The 19,820-nt window shown below is 44.8% G+C and overlaps 1 protein-coding gene across 2 annotated transcripts; it reads right to left on the minus strand.

Moving 5' to 3' along the window:
• Window positions 1-292: 292 nt before the first annotated feature.
• Window positions 293-18,608, minus strand: LOC139580870 (metastasis-associated protein MTA3-like). Of its 2 annotated transcripts, XM_071409959.1 has the most exons (20): window positions 18,113-18,608; window positions 16,522-16,589; window positions 14,807-14,900; window positions 14,500-14,638; window positions 14,269-14,332; window positions 14,053-14,170; window positions 13,865-13,967; window positions 13,679-13,778; window positions 13,333-13,521; window positions 13,064-13,138; window positions 12,863-12,921; window positions 10,532-10,650; window positions 10,210-10,367; window positions 9,827-10,049; window positions 8,056-8,148; window positions 7,728-7,889; window positions 7,602-7,630; window positions 7,127-7,257; window positions 5,322-5,349; window positions 293-3,776 (listed from the first exon to the last, which is right to left on the minus strand). In XM_071409959.1, exons 1-20 carry the CDS (start codon window positions 18,138-18,140, stop codon window positions 3,717-3,719), a joined length of 2,040 nt encoding a protein of 679 aa, XP_071266060.1. In that variant the 5' UTR covers window positions 18,141-18,608; the 3' UTR covers window positions 293-3,716. The 2 variants fall into 2 exon arrangements, with proteins under 2 accessions (XP_071266060.1, XP_071266059.1); XM_071409958.1 differs by lacking the exon at window positions 5,322-5,349.
• Window positions 18,609-19,820: the final 1,212 nt, after the last annotated feature.

Here is a 19,820-nt window from a genome sequence, read left to right on the forward strand (position 1 = left end):
CATCAGTGTGATTGGTGTTCTGAGCAGAGTTGTCATTCTTCTCTGGGTGTGGTTATTAGTCCGGAGCACTGTGTTTCCATGGGATATTTACAACATCATTCAGATATCAAATATCCAAACCAGAGAACCCGTCCCATTCTTCATAAACAAACAGACACACACACACACACACACACACACACTGACCCCTGGGAATAGAACAGTTGAATTAATTCAACCGTCAGGCCCTCTGAAGGAAAAGAGACACGGAAAGGAGACGAGGAAACATAAAGGAGGCTAGTAGAGAAAAATCTGTAATGTGTTTTGTTTTTAATCACGTGACATACAGGAACACCAACATAAACATAGTGGAGAAGTAATCAAAGATCAGCTGATCAGGAGGTTTGACCTCAGAGGCATGCTGCTGCAGGAGATATGTCCTAAAAGTCACCCTATTCCCTAGTGCACCAGACGGCTCTGGCCAAAAGTAGAATAGGGTGGCAAATCAGATTAGATCTGTCATGACAGTCCCAGGTTCTGCCTAGAGCAGGGCTAGGTAGAGCATAGAAATAGAGTGGCTAGACTGTACAGTGTTGCAATGGGTATAGTAATATACAATGACTCTGAGGGAGAGGAGCGTATATCTATGTTGTTGCCTCAGAGGTTCGCAGTGTCATGGAACTGTAGGCTACAGAATGATGCAGCTATCCTTTTAAATGATAACAATCCCTTTAACCATTTAGTTTGTGATCAAACCATCCCTTTAAATCTCGTTGAACTGATTTGGTTAGTTGATATCTGGTTAGATCTCTCTGACACACTGAGGAGAGCTATACAGTATATACAGTGCCCTCCGTAATTATTGGGACAGTGAAGCATTTTTTCTTCTTTTGGCTCTATACTCAAAAATCAAACAATGACTATGAGGTTAAAGTGCAGACTGTGAGCTTTAATTAGAGGGTATTTTCATCCATATCGGGTTAACCATTTAGAAATGACAGCACTTGTTGTACATAGTCCACCCATTTTAGGGTAACAAAAGTATTGGGACAAATTCACTTACATGTGTATTAAAGTAGTCAAAAGTTAAGTATTTGGTCCCATATTCATAGCACTACATCTAGCTTGTGACTCTACACATTCGGGAATAATGATGAGTGAGAAAGTCAGTTTATGGTTGCATCCACATTCATGTAGAAATGTTTAGATACATATTCTATTCTTATTTACAATAAAAGGGACTCCAAAAGGACACAATACACTATTTACCATTAATTTATATTGGGAACAAAATCCTCTGAAACACAACCAAAACAAACAGAAAATGCATCCAACAAATGTGTAGCGTCACAAGCTTCATATAGTCATTGCGTGCTATGAGTATGGGACCAAATACTTAACTTTTGAATATTTTAATACACCTATAAGTGAATTTGTCCCAATACTTTTGCTCCCCTAAAATGGGGGATGTACAAAATGTACAAAAAGTGCTGTAATTCTTTGAGGGTATTTACATCCGATATGGATGAAAATACCCTCAAATTAAAGCTGACAGTCTGCACTTTAACCTCATAGTCTTTGTTTGATTTCAAGAATAAAAAATGCTTTACTGTCCCAATAATTACGGAGGGCACTGTATATATACATGCATTCGGAAAGTATTCAGACCCCTTGACTATTTCCACATTTTGTTACATTACAGCCTTATTCTAAAATGGATTAAATACTTTTTCCCCCTCATCAATCTACACACAATACCCCATAATGACAAAGCAAAAGCAGGTTTTTAGATATTTTATCAAATATTACATTTACGTAAGTATTCAGACCCTTTACTCAGTACTTTGTTGAGGCACATTTGGCAGCGATTACAGCCTCAAGTCTTCTTGGGTATGACGCTACAAGCTTGGCACACCTGTTTCTCCCATTCTTCTCTGCAGATCTTCTCAAGCTCTCTCAGGTTGGATGGGGAGCGTCGCTGCACAGCTATTTTCAGGTCTCTCCAGAGATGTTCAATTGGGTTCAAGTCTGGGCTCTGGCTGGGCCACTCAAGGATATTCAGAGACTTGTCCCGAAGCCACTACTGTGTTGCCTTGGCTATGTGCTTAGGGTCATTGTCCTGTTGGAAGGTAAACCTCCGCGCCAGTCTGAGGTCCTGAGCGCTCTGGAGCAGGTTATAATAAATCATCTCTCTGTACTTTGCTCTGTTCATCGTTCCCTTGATCCTGACTAGTCTCCCAGTCCCTGCTGCTGAAAAATATCCCTACAGCATGATCCTGCCACCACCATGCTTCACCGTAGGGATGGTGCCAGGTTTCTTCCAGACATGAAGAATTGGAATTCAGGCCAAAGAGTTCAATCTTAGTTTAATCAGACCAGAGAAACTGGTTTGTCATGGTCTGAGAGTCCTTTAGATGCCCTTTGGCAAACTCCGAGCAGGCTGTCATGTGCCGTTTACTGAGAAATGGCTTATACAAATTTGTGAATAAAGGCCTGATTGGTAGAGTGCTGCAGAGATGGTTGTCCTTCTGGAAGGTTGTCTCATCTCCACGGAGGAACTCTGAAGCTCTGTCAGAGTGACCATCGGGTTCTTGGTCACCTCCCTGACCAAGGCCCTTCTACCCCGATTGCTCAGTTTGGCAGTGCAGCCAGCTCTAGGTAGAGTCTTGGTGGTTCCAAACTTCTTCCATTTCAGAATGATGGAGACCACTGTGTTCTTGGGGACATTCAATGCTGCAGAAATGTTTTTGCACCCTTCCCAAGTTCTGTGCCTCGACACAATCTTGCCTCTGAGCTCTACGGACAATTCCTTTGACCTCATGGCTTGGTTTGTGCTCTGACATGCACTGTCAACTGTGGGACCTTATACAGACAGGTGTGTGCCTTGCCAAATCGTGTCCAATCAATTGAATTTACCACAGGTGGACTCCAGTCAAGTTGTAGAAACATCTCAAGGATGATCAATGGAAACAGGATGCACCTGAGCTCAATTTCGATTCTCATAGCAAAGGGTCTGAGTATTTCTGTAAATAAGATAGTTCTGCTTTTATTTGTAATAAATGTACACATGAAAAAAAAATGGTTATGGGGTATTGTGTGTAGATTGATGAGTATTTTTATTTATTTAATCTATTTTAGAATAAGGCTGTAACATAACAAAATGTGGAAAAACTCGAGGGGTCTGAATACTTTCCGAATGCACTGTATATATATACTGTATATATATATATATAGCTCACAACCCCCACTCACTGGCATGTAGCAGGTACAGAAGAAGAAAAAACATCAAGTTCACACACTCGTGCACACGCTCATACTCTTGCGCGTGCACACTCGTGCTTAAACACATAAATTCCCACACGCACACACTGGTTTCTGTCCCAGGGAAGTTGAATCTGTACAGGTGGGAACCACATTCTGTCTGTCCCCACGGCAACACAGCACATCACTTCCTCCCGAGGTGAAGGGTCAGACTCCGTAGGGTGGGGAGATTCACAATATTTTTTTTAAGTGGGCGATGGGGAGGGCGGGGGTCGGGGGCCAGGTGAAACTAGGGTTGGGGTCTTGCATGTAGAGCATAGGCAGGTGACAAACATGGCAGAGAGATAGGGTCAGAGGTCAGTAGTCAGTCGTGGATAACGATGGGTCCCCTCATCCTGAGGCTGGGGTGGGGGTGTGGAGGGGCGAGGAGTGGCCCCTGCGATAGTGCCTGGGAGGCCTTGCGCAGGGTGATCTGCTCACAGGGCTGCCGACAGGCGCGCCTCAGCTGGGACCGTGACAGCAGCCGCCTGACCCTCCTGGAGAGACAGGACATGACATCAGAGGGGACAGGACATCAGAGAGGACAGGATATGACATCAGAGGGGAACTCAACAGAACGTTAGAACACACGTCTCACTCTAACCTTTTATTCTGCTAAAACATTGGGAGAGACTGAGCGAAATGTGCATGAAGTAAAGGGCTGTCGTTGCAGGGCACGCTGGGATTTAATTAGGCTAATATAGACACTATGTGTGAGTGTGTGCGTGCATATTGTGTTGTTTTGGCCATTGTGTTTTACTGCATCAAGGAAAGAGAGAGGGAGATGAAGAGAGATATGGGTCCTGAGGGCAGGGCTGTCTGGTGAATGTCTGAGTGTTTATTAGAGAAGTTCTCTGTGATATAATCAGTCATATCGATCACTCCATCTAGTGAGGCAGGACCAGTCACAGAGTCATGGAAAATGTATGTGTACCACACACACAGTCTATTACTGAATATGTTCTTTCATAGTCTCGAAAATCCCAGACCTAGAGCAACAGCATTAGGTCTGGGGAATATAGGGGATTTTCTAGGTAACTTCGAAAGGGGAGGGAAAAAAAAATATTAGACAGACAACTCTACCAACAAATCACGAGTTTGGGTAGGTGGGGCTTAAAATGTGAATGGTAATTCTTGCTCTTGAACAATAATCATCTCGGAAACATGACAGAGGTAGACACAATGCAGATGCACATACAGTAGTTAGGCTTATTATAGTGGTTGTAAGCTAGTTACGCTAACGTTAGCTGTCATGGTGCATGCAAACTAGTTACTTGGGAAATACAAATATTGTCTGCAAGCTCCATCTAGCTAGTTACAAATGTTGTGTCCGGTGGGGATGTTTAAGGCATAAGGCTCAGAACGGATTTCCTGCATGTCCATTTCTGCCTTGCCCAACCTACGCATGAACCTTGGCACACCTGTAAATTGGAACATTGTCATTGTGGGAGACAAGCTGTCTGCCGGCCCTTGGGAGACTAATCTCTACCTGTTTAGAAATATTGGGCATATGTAATCTCTCACACACACACACATACACACCACCAGCCTGAACTCTATCTGAGCTCTAATTGGTTCTAATAAAGAATAGAGCATCTCCATCATCTGTCGTTAGTGTCAGCCAATCAGATGAGACTCATTATCATATTCCAGCTGTGATTCTGGGAAGAGGAAGTATTCTGACACACACACACACACACACACACACACACACACACAGGCATGTAAGTGGATGCTCCAGTGGTGCAGTAATGATATTTCAACTGAAACCTGGTCAATTTCAGACAGTTAGACTAAAATAACCCTTCATCCAGGGAACAAGGGGGGTGATGCGAGTGGCAATTTTTCATGGACACAGTGAGTGTGTGTGTTTGTGTGTGTGTCTGTCTGTGTGTGAGTGCATTATCCCGTTGACTGGACTGTACGATCCACAAGTGAGAAACAGACTCAACAGGTAACCCAGGTCATGTGTGTATGTGTGTGCTTGCACGTGCGTGTGCACGTGAATGTGCATGTGTGTGTGTGTGGGGTGGGGGGCTTACCGTGAGCAGGTGTGTAACGGCTGCAGCACTGAAATGAAACAAGCAGCCAGTCACTGACACGAAGGGAAACACACGCCGACCCACGATGCAACAGGGCACGAGAGGTCAGGGCCTGTATTCCCAAAGAGTCTCAGAGCAGGAGTGCTAATGTACACTCTTAGGACAAAAGGTGCTATCTACAACCTAAAAGGGTTCTTTGGCTGTCCCCATAGGAGAACCCTTTGAAGATCCCTTTTTGGTTTCAGGTAGAACTCTTTTTGGTTCGATGTAGAACCCTTTCCACTGATGGTTCTACATGAAATCCAAAAGGGTTATCCTATGGGGACAGCCGAAGAACCCGTTTGGAAACCTTTTCTTCTTAAGAGAGTAGGATTTTGCACTTGAGGTCGTAATAACGTTATATGGAACTTCTATTCTGAGACACTTTTTGCATACGGGCCCAGGTGTGTGTGTGTGTGTGTGTGTGTGTGTGTGTGTGTGTGTGTGTGTGTGTGTGTGTGTGTGTGTGTGTGTGTGTACATTAAGATACATAACATTATGTGAGTGTGTTTTGTATGAGATGAGCCTATTTGGTTACCTGTGGAGTCCCATTCATCAGCTTGGCAGTGGCCTCAGTCTCAGCCCTGTGTACCCTACAGTTATGATCCCCTATAAAAGATGTTCAACTAACTATCCCTTAACCTAGCAAGTTGATGCATAGCAAAACAATATCCATAGACCACACACTAAAAACAAATGGTTCTATATAGTGCCAACTAAGGGTTCTTTGGCTTGTAACCATAGCGGAAGGTTTTTGAAGGTTCTAAAAATAACCACGCTCATAAGGTTCTAAATGGAACCTGTATGGTGCTATAAAGAACCCTTTCCTAAGGTTCTATAAAGAACAATTGAAAAAGGTTCTATAGAGCACCAAAAAAAGGGTTCCGCTATGGTTACAACCCTTTTGGGGGCTAAAAATAACCCTTTTTATGGTTCTTTATAAAACCTTTATGGAGAACGGTTCTATAAAGAACCTTTATCAGTACAAACTTTTTTTGTAGAACCATGCAGGGTTTTAATTCTGGTTTATTAGCCATATTAAATTGTTAAAATGCCATACATTTTATCATTGTGTGTATGAACAAGTTGAATTAGATGAGCTAGCTCTGGAACGGCTGGGGGTCCCTGAGGAGAGAATTGAGAACTACTGATTTAGTCAACCGTGAGTTTTACGTGAGTCTTTCACACGACACCATCATTGGCCATAGTCATATATAAAAATGAAATAGCATAACACAACAGATTAGATAAACTGTAATGACACTCACTCACGGTTGCACAAAAGTAGCTGTGTGCGCAAACCACGCCCCCAAATATTTGAATGAGCCGCCACCCCTACATTTGAATTATCACTAAAAGAGGAAAGAACCCTTTTTTGAAGTGCAAAGAACCATTGAAGAGCTCAAAGGGTGCTTTGGGTCAGTATGGTTCCACATAGAACCATCACCCTTCCCAAAGAACCCTTGAGGAACCCTCATTTCTTAGTGTGCATCTACAGACCAATTTGACCCAGTTTGACCCAGACTCAACTCCTGATGCATCTCAACGCTCAGCAGTGACCTGTTTATTCATTTCATTTCTACGTCCTGATCTCTATTATTCTATTTCTGTGCTCGGTGAGTCATGGTTGTCGAAGCTTGTCAGGACATGGCTTCTTCAACCCAATCAGCTGTCAGTCCCAGGCATAATCAACCGTCACGCTCTAATCACATATAAGACAGTCGAACGTATCATTAGCCCAGCAGCCAATCAGAGGCCATGCCTACCTGGTCTCCCGGGAGACGACGAAAAAGCTGTCGTCAGGGGCATCGATCAAGTTTGGGCGTCGCTTCCTAATCATGACTCCGCCCCTAGCACTGCCCCTGGTCCCTCCGCCACCACTGCTACGGCCGTTGTGCTGGGAAGAGCCAATCATAAACAATTAGAATGAGCCAATCAAATACGAGCACCTCATAATCATCCAAGAAAAAACTTCCATGTTAAATTATGTAATATTGCGGAGTCAACCTTAAATGTCTGTATTTGAAGTCTATGGTAGAATTGCTGCCCGACTACATTGCAGACGTTGCATTGCATCATCAACTTGGCAGCAATTGGGCAGATTGGTATGTCATGTGATTAGCAGATATATTCAAAACCTTTCTAGGTGTTTTGAGATCTGGGATGCGTCCTCAATCAAGTCAAGTAGGAGCGCCACCTACAGTATGTAAAGTGTTAAGTAAAAGAAAGACTGTTACTCACCATTGGTCCCGCTGTCTGCCCTGGGTTTTCTACAGAAGGACACAGGAGACGACACGATAGAGATGAATAGGAGTGTGTGTGATTGTTTGTGTGCGTGTACGTGTGTGTGTGTGTGTGTGTGTGTACCTGGGCGTTTCTCCGGCTCGGCTCTGGTGTGGTGGTGGAAGCTGCGTTTACCCAGAAGGCCATGGGGACCGTAAGGGAGAGAAGAGAGGAGGCGACGTGGGGGAGGGGCTTGCAAGCCGAGGGTTCGGTGAGAACGGGGGGCGTGTATCGCGGGGCGGGACTCTGGAACACATTACATCACACATTTGACACCCATATTACTATTTATTTTAGGTTTTTGTTATCATAGGAGTACGTCATTCCTTACGGATTACTTCATGTCATACAAACATGCCGTGGGACGGATTCGCTCCATCATTTAGGTATTGTGTGTCGGTGTGTGTGTTACCCAGAAACTGCAAGACGCTGGTCAGGGTGCTCCTCTGGGCAGTCCGGATTCTAGGTGGTCGCCCGACTTGCCCCTCCGACACCCGCAACATATCTAGACCAATCACCAAACAGCAGCTCATCTACTGACCAATCTACTGACCAACCACACCGCCACTGACAAACAAAGCAGCTGTAGGAATATGGAGACATGTTCAGACACTAAAGGTATGAACATTGGTTTATTTACCGGTGCCTGTTGCATGCGGTGTAGTTTCCTTGTATTGTTTCATCTCTAAGTCGGAATTTATCTGAAGGCTTCGGAACTAACTGTAACCCACTAATAATAGCTGTGCAACTACTAATCTGCTAACGTAACTATCTAGCTTCAGTCGGAGTTGAAAGCAGTCAGTTTGAGACAAACGTGTTTTATAGACGACTTTCTGAATAAGATGGTTATGGCGAGACGTAGTAGCAGAGCTTTCTCTCACACACAAACTGAATATAAGTATAAACACAACACCTAAAAAAAACACATACATGCACACACACACAGCATGTTGAGGGTGTAATGGAAGCAGGCAGAGAGGCTGAGTCCATGCTGTAGGGGCAGGCCTTGTCTGGTCCTCTGGCCAATCGGTATGTTCGGTGTAGTGATGGACACATACACAGACACATGAAGCACGAGGACTCAAGAGAGGATGGTTTCAGCTGTGACTTTTATTAGTTACCACCGTCACATTCACAGAGGGAGATGGAGAGAGGCAGAGACAGAGAGAGAGAGCTGGAGAGGAAGAGAGAGACAGATGAAGAGCAAGAGAGAGGAAGACAAGGTAGGAGAAAGAGAGATGAGTCCATATGACTGGGACAGAGGAAAGTCCCGATATGGGCATGTGAGAGTTGCTTACAGGGCGGAATGGGAGTGGGTTGACAGAGCAACACAGAAATAGGAAATAATAAACAAGCTTCAAACTCAGAAAGAAAAGCAGAGAATGGAGATCTGATTACCACCACCATCTTCATAGAAGCCACTACTGCCTGAACCCCCCCTCCCTCCCTTCTTTGTCCATTCCTCTTTAACGCCCTCCTTATCGTCAGTTGAGCTCTATCTAATCAAACGGCTCTCAAGCAATCACTCATACACACAATTACTGGCCGAAAAAGCACCGACACACGCAGAAAAGCACACATACAAAAGGCTCATTAAATGTAACACGCACTGTGCTGTGCAAAATAGAGCTTCTCTTAGTAAAATACGTCTCCTCTACTTCCAACCAACCTTAAATATACACGTACATTCTACAACCATCATGTACTCTGGCCTGGAAAATAGGAAGAGCATCAAATATATGCATCCATGTTTGTCTATGGGTGGACATGTATAGTGTGTGGCATGCATGTATAGAAAATGACTTCTGAGAAATGTGTGGAGAAGATTGTGTGCTTGTATGGATTCCAAACGGCAATAAAGGCTGTTCGGTTGATACAGTGACAAAAAAAAAAAAACGAACCAAAACAGACAAACGAACAGATGATGAAACCCAAAAGTCATGAGGACAGGCAGTCTTTATTGAAACCGGGGAGAATACAAAAACCAAAATAATAATAATATAATACAATATAACAAAAACAGAGAGAGAGACAGACAGGGAGGGGGGGGGGGGGGGGGGGGCAGAGAGGTGGGGTGGAAAAAGGGGGGTGTCAAGGTGAAGGGGGGGGGGCGGTGTGTGTGTGTTCGTGCGTGTCCGTGTGTGTGTCATGAGGCAGAAGTTAGGAATTGAAGGAGCTCTTACACTCTGCCTTTATGGCGCCACAGTTAATGGGCACAAAGGGGCGCCGCGCAGCGCGTCGCAGTCTGATGATGTCGCGGCACATGTGGCGTGCCAGCTTGGTGAGGCGGGTGGCCTGCAGCAGGAAGGCCTGCTTGGTCTTCGTGGAGGACTTGGGGCTGCCGCTGTTACGCACCGGCACCATGTGACTGGACTGTCGGGGGCCGTGGCCGCGCGATCGAGGCTCCTAGAGGAGAGAAGGCTCACGTGAATACCTGTTCTCCATGACCAAGAAGATCAACTGCTCTGAACTTTCAGGAACATTGTATAAGCAGAATTTGGTTTTATGTTGAGTGGTGTACAACGTTAAAGAGGACGGGTGGGGGTAGTTAAAGGTGAAGTCTTACGTTGGGCACAGGGCTGGGTGGGGTTTTCTCCTCGGGCGCCTCCGCTCTGCTTGGCATCTTAAGGCCACCGTACTTCTTCCAGTACATCCAGCACGACACACACAGGCGACATTGCATGTTGGGCGGCCCCCACGAGTACCACTGGGCTGATTGCATTGCTGTAGACACACACATATATAAAGGACTCATACATCTCATCAATGCATAATCAATAAACATGATAAATATCTAACAGTCCATCAATATGGTTTCCTCTTAAACAATGTTCATCAGTCTCTCATGAGGGATGGATGGATGGATGAAGGGAGGAAAGTGTACTTACAGTAGCAGCTCTCGCAGGCCCGTCCTCCCCCCGCTGCATGGTAGGCTCCAGGCCCCGCCCCATTCACCGTCGCCATCTTCCCATTGGTCACTGAGATCTGGTTAGGGTTGGGCTTATTGCTGCGAAACGAGAGGTGGAGACGCAACAAAGCTTACAATCTCAATCCTATGTAACGACTAGATACACATACACACTTCATATACTAAAAGTATGTGGACACCCCTTCGAATTAGTGGATTCGGCTATTTCAGCCACACCCTGACAGGTGTATAAAATCAAGCACACAGCCATGCAATCTCCATAGACAAACATGTCTGCCCTGCTAGAGCTGCCACCGATCAACTGTAAGTGCTGTTATTGTGAAGTGAAAACGTCTAGGAGCAACAACGGCTCAGACGCAAAGTGGTAGGAAACACAATCTCACAGAACGGGACCGCCGAGTGTTGAAGCGCCTGTTGTCGGTTGCAACACTCACTACAGAGTTCCAAACTGCCTCTGGAAGCAACTTCGGCACAAGAACTGCTCGTTCGGAGCTTCATGAAATGGGTTTCCATGGCCGAGCAGCCGCACACAAGCCTAAGATCACCATGCGCAATGCCAAGTGTCTGCTGGAGTGGTGTAAAGCTCGCCGCAACTGTACTCTGGAGCAGTTCTCTTGAGTGATGAATCACGCTTCACTATCTGGCAGTCCAACGGACGAATCTGGGAATCTTAGAACTTGACTGTTCTGCACAGAACCCTGACCTCAACCCCATCCAACACCTTTGGGATGAAAGGAACACCGACTGCGAGCCAGACCTAATCTCTCAACATCAGTGCCCTACCTCACTAATGCTCGTGGCTGAACGGAAACAAGTCCCCACAGCAATGTTCTGACATCGAGTGGAAACCCTTCCCAGAAGAGTGGAGGCTGTTATAGCAGCAAAGGGGGGGACCAACTCCATATTAATACCCATGAGATGTTTGACGAGCAGGTGTCCACATACTTTTGGTCATGTAGTGTATATGGACATTGTGCACCCACACATACTAGAGGTCGACCGATTAAATCGGAATGGCTGATTAATTAAGGCCGATTTCAAGTTTTCATAACAAATCGGAAATCGGCATTTTTGGACCCCGATTATGGCCGATTACATTGCATTCCACGAGGAAACTGCGTGACAGGCTGACCACCTGTTACGCGAGCGCAGGCAGCAATGAGCCATGGTAAGTTGATGGCTAGCATTAAACTTATCTTATAAAAAAAACTATCAATCTTAACATAATCACTAGTTAACTACACACGGTTGATGATATTACTAGTTTAACTAGCTTGTCCTGCGTTGCATATAACCAACGCAGTGCCTGAAATTGTGTCACTTCTCTTGCGTTCAGTGCAAGCAGTGTCAGGGTATATGCAGCAGTTTGGGTCGCCTGGCTCGTTGCGAACTGTGTGAAGGCCATTTCATCCTAACAAAGACCGTAAATAATTTGCCAGAAATGTACATAATTATGACATAACATTGAAGGTTGTGCAATGTAACAGCAATATTTAGACTTAGGGTTGCCACCCGTTCGATAAAATACCGAACGGTTCCGTATTTCACTGAAAGAATGAACGTTTTGTTTTCGAAATGATAGTTTCCGGATTTGACCATATTAATGACCTAAGGCTCGTATTTCTGTGTGTTTATTATATTATAATTAAGTCTATGATTTGATATTTGATATAGCAGTCTGACTGAGCTGTGGTAGGCAGCAGCAGGCTCGTAAGCATTCATTCAAACAGCACTTTCGTGCGTTTGCCAGCAGCTCTTAGCAATGCTTAAAGCACAGCGCTGTTTATGACTTCAAGCCTATCAACTCCCGAGATTAGGCTGGCAATACTAACGTGCCTATAAGAACATCCAATAGTCAAAGGTATATGAAATACAAATGGTATAGAGAGAAATAGTCCTATAATAACTACAACCTAAAACTTCTTACCTGGGAATATTGAAGACTCATGTTAAAAGGAACCACCAGCTTTCATATGTTCTCATGTTCTGAGCAAGGAACTTAAACTTTTGCTTTTTTACATGGCACATATTGCACTTTTACTTTCTTCTCCAACACTGTGTTTTTGCATTATTTAAACCAAATTGAACACGTTTCATTATTTATTTGAGACGAAATTGATTGTATTTATGTATTATATTAAGTTAAAATAAAAGTGTTCATTCAGTATTGTTGTAATTGTCATTTATTACAAATATATATAAAAATCGGTATCGGCTTTTTTTGGTCCTCCAATAATCGGTATCAGCGTTGAAAAATCATAATCGGTCGACCTCTAAAACATACACTTACTATGTGGGGATGTAAACCTGCTTCAGTTTGCTTTCTGCCTCTGCTGCCTTCAGTCTCTTCTGCTCAGAGAAACAGAGAGGAGAGTTAGACTGCAAGCCAAGGGAAGACCAGAGGATAGCTTGGCACTGGATGCTACGATGTGGCTAACAGCTAAGCAAGCTAGCTAGTTAGCAGGAGTGGTGTAGAGATACTGAGACTTACCTGCTGTACGTATCTGTCTGTTGTCTTCCACATGTAATAATACTCTATTATACTGGTCAAAGACTTCCACGGTAGCTAAAGTGAGGGAAAAGTATAAATAACTTTCATGTTTTTGACGTCTGTGGGTCAGATCCCTCGAGAATTTTGATGAGCAGGCTGACCAGGGTTATTCTGAACCCAACGTGTCAGACGCAAACACAGTTTACTATATACACAGGCAATCTCACATGTATGGCTCTTAATGAGCAGCTGACCACACACACACTTACAAAGTCTTGTCTTATGTCGTTGAAGTCCTTTCCGTATTTCTCCAGAGCCTCCTCAAACATGGCTGCCTCCGAGGCACTCCACTCCTCCATCTCGTCCCGACACAGCACCGGCCCACCGGACGGCACCAACACACTCAACGCACTGGACAGGTCGTAACCATGACGATGCAGCGTGTCCATCGCATGGAACTAGACACACACATACACACAGGCAGATCGAACGTTATAGAGTTTATCCGTGGACGTTAGAGAAGGTTATAGCCGTAGACGAACAGCCAAACTCAGGACAATTAAAAATGGTGTGTGTGTGTGTGTGTGTGTGTGTGTGTGTGTGTGTGTGTATTACCAGTGTGATGTCTCGGGAGGCGGCAGCTGCACTCGTATGTAGACTGGGCTGTCTGACCGAGCTGCTACAGTCCAGCGCTCTGGCAAACGTCCCCACCGCCCTACAAACACAGTTTTGAGGTCAGAGGCTGGAGATCAAGGAGACAAAGGAACTGAGAGGTCAGGGGTTAGAGGTTAAATGTCATACCGTGCGACCACCAGGAACTGGTCAATCTGTTTGCTGGAGAGAGGACAGTCAGGATCCCACAGCTTCTCCTCTAACTTTGACTGGTCCCACTCATCTGATTCCCCTACAAAGAGATGAATACAGTCAGAGGGTGTGAGTGTGTGTAAAGAACGTATGGTAAGTCTGTCTGTCGGTCTGTCTGTGCCTACCCTCCTGTAGCATGTCAGGTACATCGGCCTGAAAGCGTGGTCCCACTCTGATCTCTCCTTTATCAGCCAAAAGTGTCTTCTGGGTAGGGTCGTAGACCAGCGAGTAGAAGAACGTATCCTATGTAAAACACACACACAGATGACACATTAGAATGGCATGGGAGGCATTTTAATGGCAGATGTGGATGCATGGTCCACACACACAAGCCCCCTTACCTCTTTGTCCAGGTAGGAGAGGACAGCTTCAGTCTCATTCAATAACGCCACACTACACTTCCCCCTGAAAAAAGAGACAGAAAGAGGAGAGAGATGGCGAGGGGCGAGACAGAGATGGGGGAGTGAAAGGAGAGAAAACGAGCACCGTTGTCTGTGTTAACATGGTTTTATGGCTGGGTGAGTGGGTATGCAGGGGTACTGCCTGTTACAGTAGGGTGTGTGTGTGTGTACCTGATGTGTGTGGCTGGTAGACTCTCATACTGACGGGAGAGGAACAGTTCTCTGTGGCGTAACTGATGTTTCTGTTTGTCTGTCAGCTCCGCCTCCAACGGACCCTCTTTCTCCTCCTCTTTCTCCTCCTCTAAGTCCTCTGCGCACACACACACACACACACACACTAAACACGACCGTCTGAGCCTGGACCCCTGCTGTAAGGATCAGGAAACTCTCCAGACATTCAGCTACCGCCTATTGTTACACTAATACACAAAAGCACACACATGGACGGACGGACCGACCCACACACAGAGCCACTTACTTGCATGTTTGTCAGCCAACTGTATGAGGCTGTGTGAGATGTCTCTCCTCCTGTAGAAACACACCACCTTGGCCTCCACATTGCCACTGGCCGTCTGAAGGGAGAGAGACGTAAAGTGAACTCTTAAAAAACAGATTTATCACAATTAAATAATACTCCTCCACATTACCACTGTCTGTCTATGGGGGGGGGGAGAGAGTATAAACAGTTTAAAAACAGTGTCTTGATTTGAACTGAGAGAGAGGTGCTGGGACTAAATAACAAGTTTGAGACGTTGCTCCCTGGCCCAATAGCCACGACACTGACTGAAAGATCATTTATTTGCAAAGTACATTTACATATACCCAGAATGTTACTCGGTAATACGGTGCTACTAGCAAAAGACAACAGAAACAGACAGAGGAATTTACACAAGGTTTACATACATTATATACAAAAAATATACTATACATTGATTGATTGCCTGATTGGTCAGACAGATGTTTTGTCTCCTCTGAGATTAAACACACTGGAGGAAAAGCATGGAGGAGGAGAGAGGGGAGGGAGGTACGGATTAGGGGTGTGAACTTAAAATGAAATTGGGAGTCTTAACATGATGAAAAATTCCCTAACCGAAAAACTGTTTTTTCTCCTTCACAAATTAAAATCACAGTGCAGTTATCACAAAACTACCACTAACAGGTCCCAATCATCATCAGAGGGAACATAAAAATTTGACAAATACCTAATGCAATAATGCTGTGGCGTTAGTAGGATATTTTTTTAGCTACTTTACTAACCAGAGCTGTAATGCACAAGGTAGAGTGAGAGGCTTGAAGCAGAGCAGCAGCTCAATTGTGAGTGACGAGGGGAGCAGGGAAGGGGAGAAAAAGACCGCAACAAAATTGACTCACGCTGGTAGACTAATTCATCGCTAGTTATTTATCACCTCAATACATAGTACCTGTCTTGTCTCCATCAAACGGAGTGGCGCTAGTTAAGCTAGCTAGCGTTAGCTAGGCTAATTGAGACAACATATTGTAACTTGAACTGTGCACTTTCTCCCCTTCCTAATCCTACAGCAAATAACCCAGTTCAGATGATTAAATAGCAGCATACCTGTTGGCTCTTGGTGTTGTAGCTTGTCCTTCTTGTTTAATTTTTAGTTCTGTCATTTTAATTCCATCTTCCATTGATTAGCCTAGATATCTTCCAATAACTTGCCACACAGAGGCTCTATGACCGTAGCCTAGTGCCGGTTTGATGACTTGTGATTACAAACAAGCTACACGCGCCACTCATTAAAAGCAAGAGCACCCAGCAGCATAAATTATACATTTGTCTCTCTCTAAGGGAAGCGTGATGTAGACCATCTACATTGTGAATTCACGTGGAATTTCATGAATTCTTAGCGTTTTAGCGGAAAACCGATAGAAAAATGGAGGTTTAAATGTTAATAAAATGTTTCCGATGGTCACATCTCTAATACTGATGGAGAGCGAGGGGGAAGGGAGGAAGTGTGCCCATTCTCACCTAACGGTTGAAAATGACAATTGTAGGCAGGTAACATCTGTTGCTACGCATCATATTCCACACACAATCTCACATGCGCACACACACTAGCGCAGGGCAGCAGAGGGGAAAGTCACAAAACAGACAGGCATTCCACCTATTCCCTCCTCAGGCACATTGGCCAGAGTACTTGAATTACACACACACTCCAGGGCGGGCAGTACCTTGTTGAGTTCTTCTATCCGGCGGATCAAGTAAGGGTTGCTGGAGGAATTCTCAAAGAATACATAGTCTGGAAGAGAACAGAATAACATCACGTTAACACACAGCCTGCCATATAACCATTACATATATCCATTACAACTACTGGGTGTGCAGGCTTTTATTCCAGCCCTGTTTTAACACCTAATTCAACAACAGGGTGGAACAACCCTAATGGGGCTTAAACCAGTGACCCTGCAGTTAAGGGGCCAGGCCACTGTATTCCTGTCTGTGCCATAAAGAGCCAGAACCCTTGGCAGAGACTGCAGTAGTCAAATGCTGGGAGCCAGGGTACACAGTCACACACACAAATTCCTTCTGAGAGTTGGTGGTTCAGGTCAGAGTTAAACAAGTCAAGCAGATCTGAGTGGCACCTCTACCTATAGATGCCTGTCAACAGTCATCAAAATGGCTTGCCACCATACTGCACACACACACACAGTTCACATCTCTACTCAGAAAGACAGACAACCACTCTCAACCCATGGCCAGATTTAACAGAGTTGATAAAATATCATAGCAATAATATCATACAGTATATCATATTGATGCAATGCAAATACACAGCAGTGACATCCGGTGGAAAACACATCACCAAGAACTAGCTTCAAGATGACAACAAATTAGACATCACGTGACACATTCCAATATTCTGTAGTCAAGTAAGGGGAAAAATCGTTACATTGTTGCCAGTAAATCTTTTCACCCAGCAGCGCGTGTATATATAACGTTATCATACATTACATACAACTTCCTTTACCGCCGACTATGTTGCCCAGATGTTGTGGGATAAGTATCATAAAATAGTAGCTAGCTACTGGCTATCCTCGCAAACGTGAAAGATTCATTCACGCGACGCCATCATGAGACAATGTCGGATGCCATCAACAGCTATCTAACTGTTAGGTGGCTAACCTGGTAAAGCTAACCACATAGCTAGTTATGTAGCCATCTGAATATGACCAACAGTAAAACGACCAAATAAAAGTGTATGTGACATTTCCTTCACACTGTCAAAACAATAGAGCGTTATTATAACGGTTAAGATAATTAAGTGCATTGGCAACAAAGCCTGCACTTCTAGCCAGGGGGGTAGTTGGCTAGTTCCTAGCTAACGCAATAAGGAGCCGTAATACATGGATGCGTGCCAAAAAGGAGCCAAATACAAAGGCACCTATTCCAAACAACAAAGTAAATCAAACACGCACACAGCAAATCATGCAATGCATGGCCGTGCATGTGTGGTTTAAATGGGATATAAAGTGAAAATACCTGCATAAAGCTAAATAATAAAATAGTAAATGTTTATGGTGTAGCATGCGAGCTAACGGCTAACTGGTATGGCCACGATAGTCGCGAGGCCTGACCCATTAGAATCGCAAATATTGGGAAATCCATGCGTTTCTCCGGGAAATGACAGCACACGTTTGCATGTATAATATCAGAAATGACACCACAGGTACATATATATATATAAGATAAAATAACACATTTGCTGCATTGATAGAAAATCTGCATGTTTCGACTTCATAAAAAAAAAACAATGTGACATACCTCCGACCCGGTACATGTTGGCGGCCATTTCTGCCCTCCCGGAGTGTAAAAACACAAACCATAAACTAACCGAAAATACAATAAATAAAGCAATCAGATGTTTAAATCCTGTGGTCGGTTTTAAAACGCGTTGAAGTTAGACGGTAAATTGGTGGGGGGGTTGAATGTGGAGTTGAGCGGGAGATTTTGGTGAGGTGCCCCCTATCTGCCTGCCTTCTCACAGTACAATACAGTAGGCAGACAGCCTGACACACAGCCAAAAGACTCGGATCAACCCGAAACCACATTGTTTGCGGGCCGACGCATCGTATTTGCTTTAGTTTTCGAGATGATCGGTCCCTGGCGAGGGAGGAGCTGGTTTTTAAATATTGTGTATATGTATTTATTCTGAACACATTTCCGTTTGTTGGCAATGTCAATTCTTGCCCATTTTTTCAAACTACATTTATGTTCGCTAGCTGGACCAATAGTGTGCAACTGCAGCCCGCAATTGGGGGCGTTCCTGCATGTGGGCATTATTTTATCTGCAGGAACACCCCCCCTTCTTCCTCCCTCCCAGCACCCAATTGGTTCCTGCATGAACGGCCCCCGTTGAGCATTACATTTTTACGTTTGTGTGACACTTTTGAATGTGAACAGGTGGGTGTTTGGGCGGGCGAAGAGCGATCAGTTTCAGGAGCTGGGTGAGCAGGTGATGGATGATGCGGATGGTATGAATAACTGGGTGAGAACAGCTTTAGTGGGGGCAGCTACTGAGGCTATACCTAAAAGTCCAGGGAGGAGGAGGAAAGCAGTCCGATGGTGGATGGAGGAGTGCAGGGCAATGGTGAGGAGTACGGACAGGGCATTTACAACTTCCAACATCTGATTCAGTATGAGCAGGCCCTGGTGTGGAGAACTATCCGTCAGGCAAAGAGGTCATGTTGGCGTCGGTTCTGTGACACCATTGGAAGGGCGATACCTGTGGGAGAAGTGTTGGGGAGGATGAGTGGGGTCAGAAGGGAGTGGGATTATCCAGTGTTGACGAGTGGGTTAGGATGTGGCAGCAACAGATGATAAGGCAGAGATGATGGCCAAGGCATTTGTAAAAGGGAATAGCTCGGAAAATATGTCAGAGGGGGTAAGAGAGAATGAGAGAAGAGCACCCTGGAGTGCTGGATAGGAGGGAGGATGTAAATTATGCATTGAATGCACCATTTACCATGGCAAAGATGATAAGGGCAATAGGTAATGCTGGGTTAACTTCACCTGGGAAAGATGAGGTGTGCGATGTTATGTTGGCCCATCTTAGTGATGAGGCACTAGATAAGGAATTGGTGTTGTACAACAGAGTGTGGGAGGAGGGGAAACTACCAGGCAGCTGGAAGGAGGCAGTAGTGGTACCAATCCGAAAGCCAGGGAAGGACTCAACGAGGCTAACAAGCTATCGGCCAATGGCTTTAATATCACATATATGTAAGATTATGAAACGCTAACTTGCTTCCTGGAGAGCATAGGGCTAGTATCGCCACATCAGAGTGGGTTCAGAAAGGGGATGGGAACTATGGACCCAGCACTCTGCTCAGAAGCAGAGGTCAGGAAGGAGACTGTTGTAGCTATCTTTTTTGATGTGGAGAAGGCGTATGAGATTATATGGAAGGAGGGGTTGTTAATCAAGCTTGATATTATGGTGGTTGGAATAAGAACGTACAACTGGATAAAGGATTTC

This window comes from Salvelinus alpinus, chromosome 7 (genome assembly GCF_045679555.1).
Source record: "Salvelinus alpinus chromosome 7, SLU_Salpinus.1, whole genome shotgun sequence".
NCBI lineage: Eukaryota > Metazoa > Chordata > Actinopteri > Salmoniformes > Salmonidae > Salvelinus > Salvelinus alpinus.

Coding starts and splice junctions, on each gene's coding strand:
- LOC139580870 (XM_071409958.1), bottom strand. CDS start 18,140: ATGGCCGCCAACATGTACCGGGTCGGAG. Junction 13,968..14,052: donor ACCTGACATGCTACAGGAGG/GTAGGCACAGAC, acceptor ATCTCTTTGTAG/GGGAATCAGATGAGTGGGAC. Junction 13,139..13,332: donor ACGACATAAGACAAGACTTT/GTAAGTGTGTGT, acceptor CCCTCACTTTAG/CTACCGTGGAAGTCTTTGAC.